The sequence below is a fragment of the Furipterus horrens genome, unplaced genomic scaffold, assembly GCF_987537825.1.
Source record: "Furipterus horrens unplaced genomic scaffold, mFurHor1.1.pri manual_scaffold_10, whole genome shotgun sequence".
NCBI classification, from domain to species: domain Eukaryota; kingdom Metazoa; phylum Chordata; class Mammalia; order Chiroptera; family Furipteridae; genus Furipterus; species Furipterus horrens.
This window is the reverse complement of record NW_028327180.1, coordinates 46,741,388-46,759,353: the sequence shown is the minus strand read 5'-3', so window position 1 is coordinate 46,759,353 and position 17,966 is coordinate 46,741,388. Positions and strand designations below refer to the sequence as shown.

At 48.0% G+C, this 17,966-nt stretch overlaps 2 protein-coding genes across 5 annotated transcripts in view; one reads left to right on the top strand and one right to left on the bottom strand.

The window, feature by feature from the left end:
- The window catches only part of CHERP (calcium homeostasis endoplasmic reticulum protein), a 19,199-nt gene extending 14,922 nt beyond the window's left edge, over positions 1 to 4,277 (top strand). For 2 of the 3 annotated variants that reach the window (XM_090289877.1, XM_090289876.1), the window contains exons 13-17: positions 1,167 to 1,253; positions 1,665 to 1,814; positions 1,908 to 2,024; positions 2,495 to 2,589; positions 2,848 to 4,277. In XM_090289877.1, coding sequence (XP_090146003.1) covers positions 1,167 to 1,253; positions 1,665 to 1,814; positions 1,908 to 2,024; positions 2,495 to 2,589; positions 2,848 to 3,041 — 643 coding nt within the window. In that variant the 3' untranslated portion in view covers positions 3,042 to 4,277. The remainder of the gene's footprint in view (positions 1 to 1,166; positions 1,254 to 1,664; positions 1,815 to 1,907; positions 2,025 to 2,494; positions 2,590 to 2,847) is intronic. The other variant, XM_090289878.1, reaches the window with a different exon arrangement.
- CUNH19orf44 (chromosome unknown C19orf44 homolog) lies at positions 570 to 17,966 on the bottom strand. 2 transcript variants are annotated; one of them, XM_090289879.1, is made up of 9 exons: positions 17,515 to 17,966; positions 13,710 to 14,475; positions 11,716 to 12,040; positions 10,238 to 10,311; positions 9,171 to 9,585; positions 8,251 to 8,340; positions 6,455 to 6,621; positions 4,785 to 4,863; positions 570 to 2,086 (listed from the first exon to the last, which is right to left on the bottom strand). In XM_090289879.1, exons 1-8 carry the CDS (start codon positions 17,562 to 17,564, stop codon positions 4,792 to 4,794), a joined length of 1,959 nt encoding a protein of 652 aa, XP_090146005.1. In that variant the 5' UTR covers positions 17,565 to 17,966; the 3' UTR covers positions 570 to 2,086; positions 4,785 to 4,791. The 2 variants fall into 2 exon arrangements, with proteins under 2 accessions (XP_090146005.1, XP_090146006.1); XM_090289880.1 differs by lacking the exons at positions 570 to 2,086; positions 4,785 to 4,863; positions 6,455 to 6,621 and adding an exon at positions 6,946 to 7,147.

Genomic DNA, 17,966 nt, shown 5'->3' with positions numbered 1-17,966 from the left:
AGGTGGTGGGAGAGGAGTCTCTGTCCCATCTCCCAGCCTGTCTTCCCCTAAGTTTGCCTCACAAGAAGACTCCCACCAGCCTTACCTTCTGACTGGTGTGGTGTGAGGCCCAGGTGAGGAGTGTGGTGTCTCTAAGAGAAATTGCCAGTTCGAGTTAGAGGGTCCATTTCTTCCCTGGCAATGGGTGATGTGTGTCACACATAGTGGCCCCTTTATTTTTTTTAAAGACTCCATTTATTTTTAAAGAGGGGAAGGGAAGGAGAAAGAGGGAGAAAAATATCCATGTGAGAGAGACATCGATCAGCTACCTCTTACACCCCAACTGGAGGCCTGGTCTGCAACCCGGGCATGTGCCCCAACCAGGAATCGAATGGGCAACCTTTTGCTTTATGATATGACACTCAACCAGCTGAGCCATGCCAGTCAAGGCTACATAGTGGCCCTTGATAAAAGGCTTTCCTAGCTCTGGCTGGGTAACTTGGTTGGTTAGAGCATCATCCTGATATGCCTGGTTACGGCATATAAAGAATTAACTAATGAAAGCATAAATAAGTGGAACAACAAATGAATAAATAAAAATTGAAAGATAAAGGTTTTTCTCCTTGGGACACATTAAAACAAGAACTTATCGCAGATGTGGCACATTTCAAAAGCAGCTTACTGCTGCACCCCCAAGTTTTGTCACAGGTTCCTTTCATTATACCCTCCCCCAATGGCCTTTTGGCCAGCCCAGCTGAAATTGCTTCCTGTCCTGTGCCAGGTGCAGGTGTGCCCATCTATGAGTCAGAGCCCCTGGTCCCCAGTTACAGTATGACCACAGGCCCTAAACCCTCCTCAGCTCTTAAAATAGCAGTTCAGAAAGGCCAGGAGCTGGGTGGAGGAGCCTGCTTACAGCCCAGTCCCTCCTCTTGCCAGATGCCTGACCTAAGCATGCTTCCTTACCTGAGAAAGGGTGCCATCGAAATGACCACCCAAGTGCTGTCTAGGGTGGCATGTGGTCAGCTACATAGTGGCCCTTGATAAAAGGCCATGAGGGAATGGGGGGAGGGGTGTACACCTCTGAAGGTTTGTGGGGGGGTGCAGGGAGGCCTACTCAAGATGAGCTTTCCCCGGCACCCCGTGTGGGAGGCTGTTGTGGTCACATAGGGATTGCCCCTGTCCTACAGCGAAGGCTGGGAGCAGAATGGCCTCTATGAGTTCTTCAGAGCAAAAATGCGGGCCCGACGGCGGAAAGGCCAAGAAAAGAGGAACAGGTAAATCGTCGCCTCCCTGGCTGCATCTTGTCATGAATTGGCTTAGAGTGAACCAGACACACTGTTCTGTCACATCCTAACGTGTCATAACATGTCCCAACACCTCACATCATGTCCAAACATGCCATCACCCCCCAAACACAGGCAGAGGAAGTCAGGTCCAACCTCCACCTGGGTCTGGGGTCTAACCTCTTCCCTCAGCCCGAGTCAAACCTAAAACACCAGCACAAGAAGTTAGCTCTGGTCTTATTCACCAAGCTGTTTAGGAATGCAACACCCTGGTGTGACTGCTGTGTCCTTACCCTGACATGCATCCCCAGGGTCTTCCCAAAATCTGGGGTGAGGGTGGCAGGCTCAGCCTGTGTGGGAGCTGGGTGGTGTCAGCTCTAGCTCACCAGCCTCTCCCTGCAGCGGGCCCTCACGGTCTCGGAGCCGATCCAAAAGCAGAGGGCGTTCTTCCTCTCGCTCCAACTCGAGGTCCTCCAAGTCATCTGGCTCATACTCGAGGTCACGGTCACGTTCCTGCTCCCGTTCCCGCTCCTACTCCCGTTCCCGCTCCAGGTAGGCAGGCATCGCCTCCCAGGGATTCGGGCCTGGGGTTTCCTCGCTGCTGCCGAGCTGACCCGCAGAGCTCTCCCTTCTCTTCCCCAACAGGAGCCGTAGCCGATCCCGCTCCTCAAGGAGTCGCTCGAGGTCCCGCTCCCGCTCCAGGTCCAAGTCTTACTCCCCAGGGAGGAGACGTCGGTCGCGGTCCAGGAGCCCCACTCCGCCGTAAGATTTCTGTGTTAACTGTCCAGTGATCTGCTGGTAGCACTGGAACCTCTGAGGCTTTGCTGTGAATGTTGAAACGTGTCATTAGAAGACATGCCCGCAGTGGCCCGTGCTGGGGTAGCACCTCAGGGACACCCAAGCACTAATGCAGTGACATGGGCACCTCGTCTCACACTGTGGTCTTGTCACATTGTAAAGCCTGAGGCGGTGGCTGGGCTCCGTGTTTCTAATCGTTTTTGGGTTTGGTGTGACCCACCCTTGCTGTACAGTGGGGGACAGGAGCCATCATCTTAGGGAGCCCCCTTATTTGGCTGACGAAGAGGATGAAGAAGAATGGTACAGACACAGTATGTGTGTCCATCCTGCGCTGCGACCATTCATATAAGCCACACCCTGTAATATTCTAAGAGTTCTCGTTCCAATAAATGTACCAGCTCTTTTTTAAAAGACGTAACCTGTCTTAATTTTAGTTCCTCAGCTGGTCTGGGTTCTAATTCAGCACCTCCTATACCTGACTCCAGGCTTGGGGAAGAGAACAAAGGACATCAGATGCTGGTGAAAATGGGTAAGGCTCTGGGATTTCAGGGTTTGGGATAATGGAGTCGGAGGAAATTCCGACTCACCACCGTATCTTCAGAAAAGGGCAGGCCTGCAGGATTCTGCTGGGCGTTCTTTCGTACTTTCATTAGCTTTGTGATAATAAGCACATTTATGCATGTTGTCCACCTCCCTAATTGCATTCCTGTTTAATGTGGTGCCAGGGCGAAGGCACCAGGCTACAGTTTGTGTGGGTTGTAACCACTCGCCCCTCTTTCTTCCTAAGGCTGGAGTGGATCTGGCGGCCTCGGCGTGAAAGAGCAAGGGATCCAAGACCCCATCAAGGGGGGGGACGTGCGGGATAAATGGGACCAGTACAAGGGTGTGGGCGTGGCCCTGGACGACCCCTACGAGAACTACCGCAGGAACAAGAGTTATTCCTTCATCGCCCGCATGAAGGCCAGGGACGAGTGCAAGTAGGAGTGGTGAGGAGCCACGCCAGCCACCGGCAGTTTGGCCGTTGGGACCTTCCTGGCTTATTAGCTGTGGGAGAGGGTAGGGACAGCTCAGTCCTCACACAGCCTCCATTTTTGGGGAGCAACAGAAGAAAGACAACCACAGCATGCCTAGTGATCAGTGCCATGCTCGACTGCAGGGGAGGCACAGGCCCCACCTGCACACCAGCTCTGATGTAGAAGTAAGATGCACATGAGAAGACACCCTGAAGTCATTCCATGGACAGTGAAGCAAGACACATGAGCCCCTCTCCCCTGGACAAGAATGCTTGACACCTGAAGGAATAGATGTTTCGAATCTCTACTATCAGATGTGAGTCTCCACCTAAACCAGCAGGTGTGTGTGGAGGAGGCCTGGACGAGAACACTGGCCACCCAGACAAGGGTGTGGCAGGCCAACTCCACTGCCTGCACCTGCCATGTATGTTGGTCGTGACAGCTCAGGCCAAGCGCTAGTGCTGCTCTTTAAAAATGGAAAAACAAAACCTTGATTTGCAGTTAAACAGGGTTTTCATTTTTACTCCAAATGGTTTAGTTTTTAAAAAGAAAAGATTGATTTAAGATGATCCCCAGTGAGATAATTTGAAACTTGATTTCTCCAAGACATACTGGCCCTTAGTTAATTTAGTTGATTTTTTTTTTTTTTAAAGTTAGCTCTTTGCTGTTACCTTCAGAAACAAAAGGATCTACAGAGATGGATCTGAGGCATCTTCAGGTCACAGAATGATGCTTATGGAGGACCTGTGACCTTAGTATCTACTTGTGTTTTTCACTTAAAAGGAACCCCAACACCAGCACTTGCATGTGGTAGCCCACTCAGACCAGCCATGCCTCCTGCTCTGTCACTTCCTTTTCCTACACAGCCCCTCCCACCACGGAGGTGAGGCCTGGAGGGAGCCACCTTTGCAGGGAGCCACGGGGTGACTGCACCACAATCGGCTGTGCTTGGCGTCTTCAGGCGGCAGGGTGCGGTGCCGTTTATTTGTACAGAAACATTTTTGAAAAATTCTTTTCGATAAGATGCAAAATCCTCTCCAACTTTTCAACCTGATGTGATAAAATATTTGATTTTGTTCTAGGTTTCCTGTAGCTGTGTATTGTTTAAACGCATCTGATTCAGGATAAAGTATAAATACTTGCTGTTAACAATTTCTTGTGGGTTTTACTGTTTTGCCCTCAAATAAAGACTTTTTCATAAAGACCTTTTTCTCTGTGTTAACCTCAGATGTGTGCTCAGGCTCAGTATGGAGGGAGATGTTCTGACTGATTTTTGTCTGCACTTTGTAGGTGTCTTACACCAGGGTCCTCAGCGTGGACCCCTGGCCCTGTGTCCTTGTTAGTGAATGGAACTTCTTGTCCCCTCCCCCACATTTACCTCAGCTTATTAGGAAGGCAGTGTCTGGCCAGCTGGAGCTGGTCCACGGGGCTCCACATAGGCTGGCACCCTATGTCTGGCCATGAGCTCCACCTGGGTTCCATTTCCACTGGTCTGTGGTCTGTCCTCTTGGGTGCTGGTCACACTGAGGAGGTGGGGGCTGGGAGGGATCAACTGCTCAGCTAGAAAAAGACTGCAGCTGGCATTTCACTCAGGTCTAAGTCCTGGGTGTCACCTGCCCATCTCTGACATTGAATGTGCCCTGGACACTAAGGTGTCATGGCTGGAGTACTGGACCAGCTCCTTAGATCAGACCCACAAGTCTAGCCTCACCTGGTGCTCACAGCTCCTCCTTCACCTCCTTCAGAGCGTCCTCCATGGTCAGCTGGGCGGGCCTGTGGTGCCTGATGTACTGTGGGGCAGAGGACAGACAGACATGTCACCACAAGGGCCTTAACCTACTGGGGCTTTGGGTGCTGAAGACAGTGCCTGTCCCCAGCAGTTTCTGGTCAGGCTGACCAAAATGACTGTATGCCATGTGATAATGCTGTGGAAACAGAAGAGAGGAGCCCTGGCTAACTGGCTGAGTCTGAAAGGATGAGTGACAGGGGTTGGAAGAGCTTGGGTGTCCCTCCCAGGACGCCGGTCCAGAGCAGGCAGCGAGGAGCCATGGTGGACTGCAGGTTGGCGACGTGATCAGATCACTTCAGCCTGCATCCTGCTGACATGGCCATCCAGCAGAGGCACAAACAGGCCCCGCAGGGGTGTATTCAGCAAAGTCCAGAATGTGGGATACTGTCAGACAACCTGTTTTCTTCAACAATTGAACTGCAAGAAAGCAAGATGGAAAGGGGGACTGCAGAGCAGTGGTTCTTAATGTGGGTCCCCAGTGGACCACCCTGCTGCCAACACCTGGGTAGCCACAGCCTTGGGGGTCAGATGCTGCTCACGGCAGAGCACCACTGCTCCTGATTAGGAGGCTAAAAAGAAGACAATCTTGGTGTACAAACTGTGTCTGGATCCTGATGAAAAAATAGGAATAAAATGTTCAATATTTATGAGACGAGTGGAAATCTGAACCCTGGATATCCAGTGATATGAAGAAAAGTTAATTGGGTTTGGTATGATAATGGTATTGTGGCTGTTTTTTAAAAGTCATTTTTTAGAAACATACTGAAATACTGGTAAATGATAAAAATACAGAACAGTTCATGTAGTATGCCATTTCTATAAAGAAATTATATATACTTTACATTGTAATATAGTTTATATATTGTATAACATGAAATGTAATGCAATATACAGTAGTCCCTTGCTGTATCGCAGTTCACTTATCGCAGCCTCACTGTATCACAGGATTTTTAACAATATTATATTTATTTATCGCAGATTTTTTGCTATATTGCAGGATTTTGCGGTACTGTATATGTAGTTAAAGTTATATAGGTTTAAGAGTGTAGAATAAATGTAAGGTTCCTACTTTGCGGAGGGGTCTGGAACGTAATAACTGTGATAAGTGAGGGAATACTGTAGTTCATATTTCATATAAAAATTAAAGAATATATCAAGCTGGTAACAGTTATGTCTGAAATTACAAAGGACTTTATAAGTTACACATCTCTGTAACAGTGTTTTTATAAAATAACACATTTTATATATTCAGACAAAAACTTTCAGAGGGAAAAGGTGAGTGTGACATCCCTTGAGCTTTACCCCTTGGGACAGAAGAGCAACCCCAGCTGGGTGGTGCTGGGCAACAGTCTGGAGGGACACAGCACCCCTCACCGAAGTCATTTTTGGTCCAAGGTCACTCAGCTGCACCACCCTCAGCACAAGGCGGGCTGGCTGTCCCCCACCCCACACGTGGACAAGGAGAGAAGAGATTCCTTTTGATAGGACAAAAGGTGCCTGGGCCCTGCCACCCGGGGCTGAGTGCTGTCCCCACAGTCAAGAGCCCTGCCTGCCCTCCCTGTCCCAGGAAGGGATAGCAGTGCTGCAGTCACCTTTTTGGCTTCCTCCAAGGTGTGGTAGTGGAACACATCTCGGTCCAGGGACTGCAGGAGGGACCCATGCAGGTGCCGGGTGGCCTCGATGAACTGCTGCGTTAGGCTCAGCTGCTGCTTCAGCATGTCATTGAGAGCGAACACAGCTGGGCTGTAAGCTGTCAGGGCTGCCCCAGCACTGAGTTACTAAGCGGCCGCTGGGCCCACTCCCCCACCAGTGCCTCCATCCCGTCAGGAGTAACTGCTCTGGGCCCCACCCCTTCAGCTATGTCTGGATACTTTCCAGAAGTGATGCTACCTTGGGAAGTAGTGAAGGTCTTGCTTATTTAGTGTCTGTCTCTAGTAAATGAACTGCCTTCTACTGATATGTCTAGAATGCTCAGCTCTTGGCAGAAATGGAAGTCTTTATTTCCACATCCAACACAAAGAAAGGTTAGTAAATTGACACCCAAAAGTGCAACGGCTCGATGTAAATCTTGATACTACTGAACAATTCACTTAAAAATGAGAAAGAGCCCTGGCTGGTGTGGCTCCGTGGATTGAGTGCCAGCCTGTGAACCAAGGAGTTGTCAGTTCAATCCGCAGTCAGGGCACGTGCCTGGGTTGCAGGCCAGGTCCCCAGTTGGGAATGCACAAGAGGCAACCACACATTGATGTTTCTCTTCCTCTCTTCCTCCTTCCCTTCCCCTCTCTCTAAAAATAAATAAATAAAATCTTTTTAAAAAATAAATACTTCAAAAAAATGAGAAAGGGTAAATTTGACATGCATTTTTAAACATTTAAAATAAAAACAAAATTTTAAGTAAATAAAAATACAATTAGAAATAAAAACTGCAGTGTTAAAAATTATCATTATTGCCCTGACAGGTGTGGCTCAGTGGGCTGGGCATTGTCCCGCAAACTGAAAGGTCGCCAGTTTGATTCCCAGTCAGGGCACATGCCTGGGTTGCGGGCCAGGTCCCCTGTTGGGGGCGTGCAAGAGGCAACCGATCAAGGTTTCTCTTGCACGTGGATTTTCTCTCCCACTCCCTCCCTTCCCCTCTCTCTAAAAATAAAATCTTTTTAAAATTAGCATTACCAAAACCATATAGTCACATGAGAAAATCTTTGAGGTTAATGTTAAGCTTTAAAAAATTTTCTTAAACATATAAACATTTCATTTGTTATGATTAGTATATTTTAATATCGTCTTTTAAAAAAAGAAAACTAAAACGGGGAAAAAATAGAAGGTACTAGATGGACCCTTGCTGGGGTCATGAGAGCCATCAGTAGCCCCGTGGGGACCTGGCAGAGTCTGGGCTCCCTAAGGAAAAGGCTTTCAGGTGATGGCTGAGTGCCGTCCACCCACCCCAGGCAGGCTGGGCCTCCGTAGGCCCCGTAACTCCCTCAGACTCAGCAAGGAAGCCAGGGCTGCCCACCTGGCTGGCAGCCTCGAAATCCTGGTTAAGTGTCTTCAGAGGAAAAACAAATACAGATTCTTGATTAAAAGGCTCAGAGAGGAACACACACAATAAAAATAGCCTTGTTGGATGGAGGGGCTTAGAGGTGTGTTATTTATAACCTTCCTCCTGTGTCCGACATTGGTGTCCTTGGGTGAGAGAGACCAAAGGTTTCTGGACACTCAGTCTGCTATCCAGGATCCTAGAAACTCGCAGCTGACTGTGGCCATGATAATCCCTGCCAATGGATTCCCCAAACCCAGCGCTAAAGGGGGTGCTGCACATCCAAGGCTGGGTGGGAATTTGCAGGTAAAATTCATCTACTTCACTGCAAGGACCCCCAAGGTGGGCTGTTACCTTCTATGGCATCCGCACTGACCACGTGACTGGCGATGGGTGCAGGGTCCACATAGGCACCTCCCAGGGCTGGCCCAATGGTTGCCATGCCTGCCATTGTCCCAAGGGAAAGGGGAGGGGGTGAGTGGCAGGATTTAGAGCAGTGGCTGTTGTATGGCTAAGCCCCCCAATCTAAATGAGCCAACTGGGGGGGGATTACACCCCCTTGGACAGTCCAGGATGTCATCTAGACGAGACAGGGAGCAAGACAATGTGTAAAGGAACGGAAACTTTCTGCCCAGAAAGGCCAAAGCCAACACTGAGGACAAGATAAATGTCTGCAAAGTCACACTAGGCATGATGAGAAGGGGCCCCTGCACCCCAAAAGATAATCTACCAAACACACCAAAGTGAGACAACCAGCTGGACTGGCAGTGCGCAGCCCCCAGAGACCCTGCCCTGGGCCCCATGAGCCGCTTGCAGACACTCTGTCCCAGAAGGTAGTTTCTGTCTCAACGCTGTCCCCAGGCTCACTGACATTTGGTGGGCCACCCTGGGCACTGTTATGTTGAGCAGCATTCCTGGCCTCCACCCACTAGACTATCACCCAGCTGTCACAGTCAAAAATGGCTCCAGGCCTTGCCAGTGTCCCCTGGGCCCAGAATGCCCCCAGGTGAGACCCACTGCCTTGGCCTCCAATTCTGGGCTCTTTCGTAATGTTTGAGAGCTCAGAAGCGAAGAGGACACCCAGGGTAACTGCCCCTCATCTGTGGAAGAGAAAGCCAGGGCACCAAGGTCCCCCCCAGCTAGTTAACGATGACACCCAGACCTCCGGACCCTAGAGCTCCTTGTCACGCTTCCGAGGATGCCCTTAGTGCACACCCTGAGTGCCTGTCACCACTGCCATGGCCTATACAAGCCTCCCCAGGCCACATGCTCACCCTGCGCCCACTGATAGCTGAAGGCAGGCTCGATGGTCTGCACAGCCTTCTCCTTCACCATGGCTTCTGTAACATCCCGCGCCCACTTGTTCTGAGACACACATGTTGGTGAGGCATGGTCCATCTTCAGGCTTACAGAGGGTTCAGACGAAGTGGCCAAAGTCCTGTCCAGAGACTCCCCAGAATGGGTCATTGGCTCTGATGCTGTCAAACTTGGGGATTTTTCAAAATCTTCTGAATAAGCCAGGCCCATCATGCTGGCTGTGGGTTCCTCAGACGTAGGCCTCGGGCTGGGAGCATGCTGGGGCCCAGCAGAGGAGGCCAGTGGCTCACTCAAGTGCTCCAAGACCTCGCTTCCAGTCGGGGGACCCCAGGTCCAGGAGCTTTTGTGGGGTGCCTTTTCCCTCTGACCTTTCTGAAACAAAGCACAGCAGAGCTAATTGGGAAGTGTTTTCGAATGATGAACATGCTCCAAATACCACTGCCTTGGAATGAGGTGCTTGGTATCCCTGGGCGCCCAGCAGGCAAGGGTGCACACTGATCCTTCGTTAGATTTGGACAGGCAGAGTATTTGAGCAGAATACTTGAAATGCTTTAGCCGGGGCTGCTGCACTTAACAGTGATGGTCTGAGTATGTGAGGGGAGAACACAAGTGAGATCTGTTCAAGTGTCCTTATTGTGGATTATTAAAACGTGCTTTTGATAGTGAGGTGGCCATTAATATGGCAGGAATCACAACGGGGTCCTGGAACAAGTCAGGCAGCTACTGCTATGGGGAAGTTTAAGTGGGACCCACTTTAATTGTCTGCTGTATTATGTAACTTCACCCTTTGAAGTGGCACTGAGCAGCGTCCAGCCTAGCCGCCACCAAATCAAAACCAGTAGCACACCCAACCCCAATCATGACAACTGAAAAATGTCTCCAAGTATCCCCTGGGGACACAATCACCCCCCCCACCCCGCCCCATCCCCTCACCAGTTAAGAGCCTCTCATCTAAATAAAGTGTCACAGTTGCAAGCCTTTCTATGTAATGACCTTCAATGGAAAATTAGATAGTTGTACTTACTTTCTGTTCCAAGTCTGATTTCTCACTGACAACTGGAGCCAGATCATCAAGGGATAAAATATTTACTCTAAAATCTGTAATTAAAAATGTAACATGACAATATTTACTCACTTAGGCAGTCTATAAATGCTTACCATCACACTGCAGGCAACGTGCTGGGGACAGGAAGATGAGGAAGTGTGCTGTCCCTGTGCTCAGGAAGCTAGTGTAGAGTCTGCATACTTCCTCTCTGAAGAGAGGGTAAATGTTTTTGTCCTTGCAGGCTACACTGTTTCTGTCCCAACTAGTCAGGGCCATCCTTATGGTATAAAGCCACCATGGCTGTGTGGATAAAAATGTATTTATAAAAACAAACGCTGGGCCACCTGGGCCCTGGTTTAGACAGATGAGCTCTAGATGAACCCAATGCAGTGAAGGGTGCCTGGTGACAAGTGAGCTCGAAGTGTGAGGGAGGGCAGGGACACGCCAGCCTCTGGGGCAGATGTGAGGCTGAGCCGATGCACCCTACGTTCTCATTTAAAGCAAGTGAAGCACACAGGGGCTGACACTGAATGAACACTTGGCGTGCCAGCTGGCCCAGCAGCAAGGCCCGACGACGTGGGTGCTAAGGACTGTTAGCAGGGTATTCCAGGCAGGAAGCAAGAGCTGGAGGTGGGCGAGAGAAGAAGCTCGAGCTGCCCATTTTCTTCGGAAAGAACAGCTGAGGGGCTGTATCCTGTGCCCTTCCCCACCCACCTATTGCAAGACCAGATCCAATCCAGCCTGTCATTGTGGTCCGAGGGCTCACCCCTCCGACAAGCTCCTCTAACACTGACTGTCACCTTAATTCACACGGCAGGTAGGTCCAAACATGTGCTCATGGACAAAACCTCTAACCTGAGCCATCCCAGGTGACCCAAGGGAAAGGCCTCAAGGGAGACTACAGACTTGAGCACTTGACTGAGAACTAACATTATTGTCACATCAGCCCACCCTTAAATGCACGTGCTTATTGTGAAGCAGGGCCAGCTGAGGCGCATCACATGCATTATCTCACTGACCTGGCCCTGCCCCACTTTACAAATGAGGAAACTGAGGCAAAGAAAGACCAGGACTGCACAACCAACAACCGGCGGGGACAGGATGTCTGCACCGGGCATGTCAGACCCCAAATTCAGACTTGGATTCACCATTCCCAGCTGCCTCCCACCCTGGAGACTGCATGTGGATGACGGAGGGTGGAGTCTGGCCACTAGGAGAGGCCCCTCCAGGCCAGCGGTGGGGCTACCCACTTACCAGCCCCTCAGGCCCCAGGATCCTGGCCAGTACCAGCCAGGCACCCCTGGAGGGGCCCAAGAAGGAGTTCATATCTATAGCCTAAACCCTGTCCACTGCATTCTCTGACCCTAACGAGGACAGGTGGCAGTGGTGGGCTTTGTTGGCGGCCCTTTTTCCTCCCTCACCCTTGGGGTGGCGCCTCTGCACAGGTAGTGGGTTACCATGTAGGCTGCTGTCGGAGGCATCCGAGGGCGGCTCCCACGCAGGCCCAGCCTCACCCCTCATGTGAGAGGATGAGAGCTTGCCATGTGCTGTCCTCGAGGGCACCAACTTGGACCCACTGCTGGTGGTGGAAAGTGACGACACTATGCTGAGCGCTGTGTCCCCTGGAATGTGAGTCTGTGGGGAGCGCGCCCTTGAGTGCACTCTGCGAAGGGTCCTGTCTGCTGACTGGAAGGTTGGCAGATGTGATGTCCCGGGTGGCTTTGGACTAGGAAGTTCCTCACTGGATAGTGAAAGGAGTTTTGGTTCAGTTCGAATCTGATCCTACTTTGCAGAAATTAAAGGAACAGAATTACCAAACATGTGAAAAAGAAGTCCTTATCATTCGACAATGTGGCTAGTAGGATGCAAGACACCAAGGCTTCCTGGATCAGATATTCATCCCTCAGCGGCCCTTTCTCTCCTCTCCCCTCAGTTCTGGAAGTCAAGGTACAATATTTAGACAAGATAATGTTGGAATTAGAAATACTCCAAAAATAATCAGAAATATCACTTTGCTTTCAAATACATGCTGTTAATTACACATTTCTAAACGAAGGCCTCTGAGTACATGATCTATGACAGCTCAGATCTTCCAAAGAACCGAAATGAATACGCTGAGAGTTTCCCTGTAAAACTCAGCCTTTCCAACACCTAGCATCCACTAGGATGGCTATTATCAAAAAACAGAAAGTAGTATTGGCAAGGATGTGGAGAAACTGGAACCCTCATGTGCTGCTGGAGGGAATGTAAAATGGCACAGCTGCTGTGGAAAGCAGTTTGGTCATCAATAAGTTAAACATAAAATTACTACTGGACTCACTATTTCTACTCTGAGGAATATACCCAAAATAACTGAAAACAGAGACTCAGGTACTTGTACACAAGTGCTCACAGTGGCAGGATTCATAATGCCAAAAAGGTAGAAAAAACCAAAATCCCCATCAAGGGATGAACGGATAAGTAAAATGTGGTCCATCCACACAATGGAATATTACTCAGTCATGAAAAGGAACAAAGCACTGCCACAGGCTACAATGTAGATGAACCCTGAAACCACCATGCTGAGGGAGAGAAGAGAGACACAAATGGCTACATGTTGTCTGATTTATATAAAATGTCCAGAACAGGCAAATCCATAGAAACAAGAAGGAGATTAGTGGTTGTCAGGGGACGAGGGAGTGATTATTTAACAGCTAGAGACTCCTTTGGAGGTGATAAAAATGTTCTGAGATTAGATAGAGGTGTTGGTTACAAAACATCATGAAAACACAAAGTGCCACTGAACTGTTCGTTTGAAGATAGTTAATTTTATGTGAATTTAATCTCAGTTAAAAAAAAAAAAAAAAAGGAAATACAATCCTGGCTGGTGTGGCAGTGTTGCTCAGTGGACTGACCACTGGCCTGTGAACCACAGGGTCACTGGTTTGATTCCCAGTCAGGGCACATGCCTGGGCTGTGGGCCAGGTCCCCTGTTGAGGGTACCCGAGTGTCAACCACACATTGATGTTTCTCTCCCTTTCTTTCTCCCTCCCTTCCCTTCTCTAAAAATAAATAAATAAAATCTTTTAAAAAAATAAATAAAAATTAAAAAATGGAAATACTGCCTTTCCAAGTTAATGATTCCTGTGTGGTACAAATAACAGAGGCTGGATTGCCCATGGCATTAATCACTACTGGTGTTCAATCAGTCATACAAAGTGCTGTCCTGTGGTGTACACAGTTACAATTAGTGCAAAACACAGTTACAATTAGTGCAAAGCTACCCAAATTCCATCCCTTTCAGAGGAGGCCTGCAGCCAGTAGCTGTGACTGTCTGAAACCCAACATTTCCTCGTCAAACCCTTTCCTCAGGTATCTTCTGGGTGATGGCTGCTATCTAAAGTCTTTAGCACTGTGACATAAAGGTACAAATGCAAAGGCTTTGTTGAAAATAAATGCATGCAGACCTTACCAAGAATAGTTCTGTTTGTTCTTTCTCACTGTCTCTGGTGCGAGTGAAACCCTGATTCATGCATGTTTCTTTTTCTCTAAAAGATTCCATGAAGCTTCCCAGCAACTTCTTCATTTCCTCTTCATCACTGTCTGGAGAATCCAATTTTCTAGTAGGTTCTTTCTCTTCGGGTATTGAAAAGTTCCTCTCTTTCCCAAAATGGGCTTCAGGGGATAGCTTTTCAACAGGTGGCTCTGTCTTCTTTAGAAACCTACTGTTCTTCCCACTCAGCATGCTGCTCCGGGGGACAGGCATTTCCCAGGCCTGCTTCTGGGAGGGCGTGTGTGCATTCTGTGAAGGAGGCTCAATTGAGCTCCTGGGAGGAATTTCGTCTGCTCTCCTGGGAAGACTGTCCTCGGAGGTCTTCGGGTCAGATTCCATGTCAGACAAGTCCAGCTGTACCTTCCGATTTATGATCTTGGACTCAATCTGGGCCAGCTTCCTGAGCGCAGCACTGGTCCTGAGATTTGAGGCTGTGGGTGGGGGTCTACCAGAGGACAGCCAGGGCCCACTCCCCCGGCCAGCATCCTCTTTCAGGGATAAGTGGTTTTCATCCATAGTTTGGCTTCTTTTTAGAAATCTGCTATGACCAGGAGTTCTTTTGGTAAGATTCCTACTGATTTTCAGGTTTCTCATTTTTTCCATCTTTGAATCTTCTAAGGAAATATCACTGAAATCACCAAAGATATCATGCATGGGATGGCTATTTTTTCTTGTTGAAGCCATTCTAGGAAGGCAAGAAAGAAAAGTTATAAGACTACCTGGTGTTCATATAATTCATTCAAATCTCTCAGTGTCTCCTACCACCCCAGGAGAGATCAAATCCCCCTTTGCAGCCTAGCCACACAGAACCTTCCTTCAAGCCTGATGACGACAAGGAAAATGATCAGACACTTGGTACCACTTAATGAACTACCGTCCAGTGCCAGGTCTTAAATGAGACATTACATATGAACACAAGAGCCAGGATTTCTCAGGCTCCAGCAATGTGCCCGGCACTCTGCCCAGAGCTACATTATCTCATTTAAGTCTCAGGCAACTCTGTGAGTAAGTTACTGCCATTCCCCCCCACCCCTTTCATATAGGAGGTGGAGGAAATAAAAGCCCCCATGAGTTAGGTCACCAGCCAAGGTCACCTGGCTGGTGAGCACCTGAACCAAATTCAAAGCTCAGGTCCAATTCCAGAAAACCCACTCTTCTTAACTGGGCTTCACTGCCTTGCAAGTTACTCTTCTCTACTCTGAGTACTGATCTCCAGTTGCACACAAGTCGGGGCTCCTCTTTTACCCAGGTGTTCTCAGTTCTCTCACAAAAAGCTGTTAAAACACAATCTAGCTCTGGCTGGTGTGGCTCAATGAATTAGGCGCTGGCCTGTGAACCAAAGGGTTGCTAGTTCAATTCCCAATCAGGGCACATGCCTTGGTTGCAGGCCGGGTCCCCAGCTGGAGGTGCCTGAGAGGCAACCACACATTGATGTTTCTCTACTGCTCTTTCTCTCCCTTCCTGTCTCCCTAAAAATAAATAAAATCTTTAAAATTAAAAAAAAAAAGAAAAACACAATTTATATATCTGAGCTCCCCAGAAAAATTATTATTTCACTTAAGTGTGAGAAGCACTGCCCTGGAAGGAGGGGAAGGCTATGGATGGACACAGCACCCCCACCAAATGTCAGCCATAGGTTGAGTGCACATGCTGGTGTACAGTTTTCTGGGGGGGAAGGGCTGGAGCTTTCATTATATTCTGAGTTCCTCTTTGTCCCTGAAGAACAGAAACAGCCCACTGCAAGACTTACAAAGGTTTCAAAATATTTAAAGATATAAAAAGGTGGAAAAATATGGCGTGGGTAGGTGTGTATTTGCTGCAGCCCTTTAGTGAGACACTCGGCAACAGCAATGAAAATGTGAACTTCACAGATCTCATGACCCAGAAATTCCATGTCTGGGAATTTACCTATAATTACATTCTCAAATGTGCAGAGACATATCATGGAATGTCACGGCAGCGTTGTTTGTACTCATCAAAAACCAAACCCATCTATCTATAGAGGCCTGGTAAAGCCCAGGAGACGGCATTCAGATGACGGAATGCTATGCAGCTATTAAAAGGAATGAGGGAGATCTGGGTGCATAATAAAGTCTCCAGCATAATAACAGGTGAGGCAGAAAAGATACGATGCGGAACCATGTGTCGTCTCCATACTGCACTGTAACAATGGGAGCAATTATTTTTTTAAACAATTTTTTCTTAATCCTCACCCAAAGATATGTTTATTGATTTTAAAGAGAGACAGAGACATCAATGTGAGAGAGAAATATCAGTCAGTTGCCTCCCATACATACCCTGACCCCCAACCAGGGATCCAGCCTGCAACCTAGGTATGTGCCCTGACCAGGAATCGAACTCACAACCTTTTGGTGTATGGACAACATTCCAATGAACTGAGCCACCTGGACAGGATTCAACAGCTATCTTTTTCTTTTCTTTTTTTTTTTTTTTTTTAAGATTTTATTTATTTCTTAGAGAGAGGGGAAGGAAGGGAGAAAGAAAAGGAAACATTGATCAGTGGCCCCATGCGCTCCCTAACCGGGGACCTGGTCTACAACCCAGGCATATGCCCTAACTGGGAATCTAACCAGTGACTTCTTGGTCCACAGGCCAGCACTCAGTCCACTGAGCCACACTAGCCAGGTCTCAACAGCTAACTTTATTAACATTTTTGTAGCTGAGGCTCAGGAGATGACTCAGCCTAGGCCATTCTGTGAGTCAGAGAGGAGGCCCCACCCATCACCAGGCCAGGTTTTCTTTTCCCTAGGTTTAAAAATAAGCCAATGGAAAAATAGTTAAAATGGTAAATTTTATGTTATGTACATGTTACCACGACTAAAACAGACGTATTTAAAATACACACAATTAATACTGGCTGGGTGCCTTGGCTGGTTAGAGTATCCTCCAGATGTGCTAAGGTTTCAGGTTCCATCCCCAGTCGTGGTGGTGAGTACAGAATCAATCTGAATGCATGGATGGGTGGAACAACAAATTGATGTTTCTCTTTCTCTCTCTCTCTCTCTCTCCTCTCAAATCAATATTTAATTTTTAAAAAAGGTATAAAATACACACAATTAAAAAATAAATTGAACATTAAAAATAAGTCAATGTCTATTCGTGACCAGGCATTTCTCCAAAAAGGACACACAAATAGTCAACAAGCCCATGAAAAAATGTTCAACATCACTAGCCATTAAGGGAATGAAAATCAAAACAACCATGAGATCCCACTTCACACCCACTAGGATGGCTATAAACAGAAAATACAGATAATAACAAGCACTGGTGAAGATGTGAAGAAACGGAAATCCTCATAAAACTGTTGGGAGGGGAGGAGGGTGCAGTCAACAATTTAGGATACAGTCTGGTAGCTCCTCAAAAGGTTAACCATAGTTGCCAAATGATCCAGAAATTCCACTCCATGTGGTCCAAGATAAATGAGATATATGCAAATATTCATGTTATTATCCATAATAGACAAAAAATGAAAACAATCCAAATGTCCATTAATTAGAGACTGGATGAGAACTGAAGCCCACTCATAAATACTATTTAACAATAAGAAAGAACAAATACCAATACACATAATAGCATACATCTCAAACATATTACACTAAGTGAAAGTAGCCAGATGTAAAATACCTCACACTGCATGATTCCATTTATAAGTGCTGTCCAGAATAGACAAATCTATAGATTCAGAAAACACACCAGTGGTTACCTGGGGCTGAGAGTGGGAGCCGAGATGGACTGCAAAGGGACAAGAGGCATCCATCTATCTCCTTGAACTGATGAGTTCTACAGCTGGATCATGGTAATGGCTGCAACACTTGGTAAGTTTACTAAAAATAATGGAGTTGTACACTTAAAAGGCATAAACTGTATGGTATGTAAGTGGATCCTCAATAAAACTGTTAAAGATAAACAAACTTTGAGAACACTGACGTCCCTTAGACCACCGGGGTTTTTCCCTAGGGCTGGAGCGATCCACATTGGACCACACTCCCTAGTAAATCCAGCTAGGGAAACCAGGGACCCGCAGGTAGGGGTTGCCCTCCCGTCGCCCTGCCAGTTCAGTCTCGGAGCGCGTCTCCTTTCCCCGCCACTCTTCTCCCAGGCCCCGCCGCCACCGTCCAGCTAGGCCTGCCAACCTCCACTCAGGATGTCCATCCG

What these genes read in the sequence shown, in the direction of transcription:
- CUNH19orf44 (XM_090289879.1), bottom strand. Translation starts at nt 17,564, where the DNA reads ATGCCTCTTGTCCCTTTGCAGTCCATCTCGGCTCCCACTCTCAGCCCC. An exon ending in CAGTGCGGATGCCATAGAAG is followed by an intron (nt 6,622 to 8,250) that starts GTAACAGCCCAC and finishes GTGCTGGGGCAG; the next exon opens with CCCTGACAGCTTACAGCCCA. An exon ending in CCTTGGAGGAAGCCAAAAAG is followed by an intron (nt 4,864 to 6,454) that starts GTGACTGCAGCA and finishes TCTGCCCCACAG; the next exon opens with TACATCAGGCACCACAGGCC.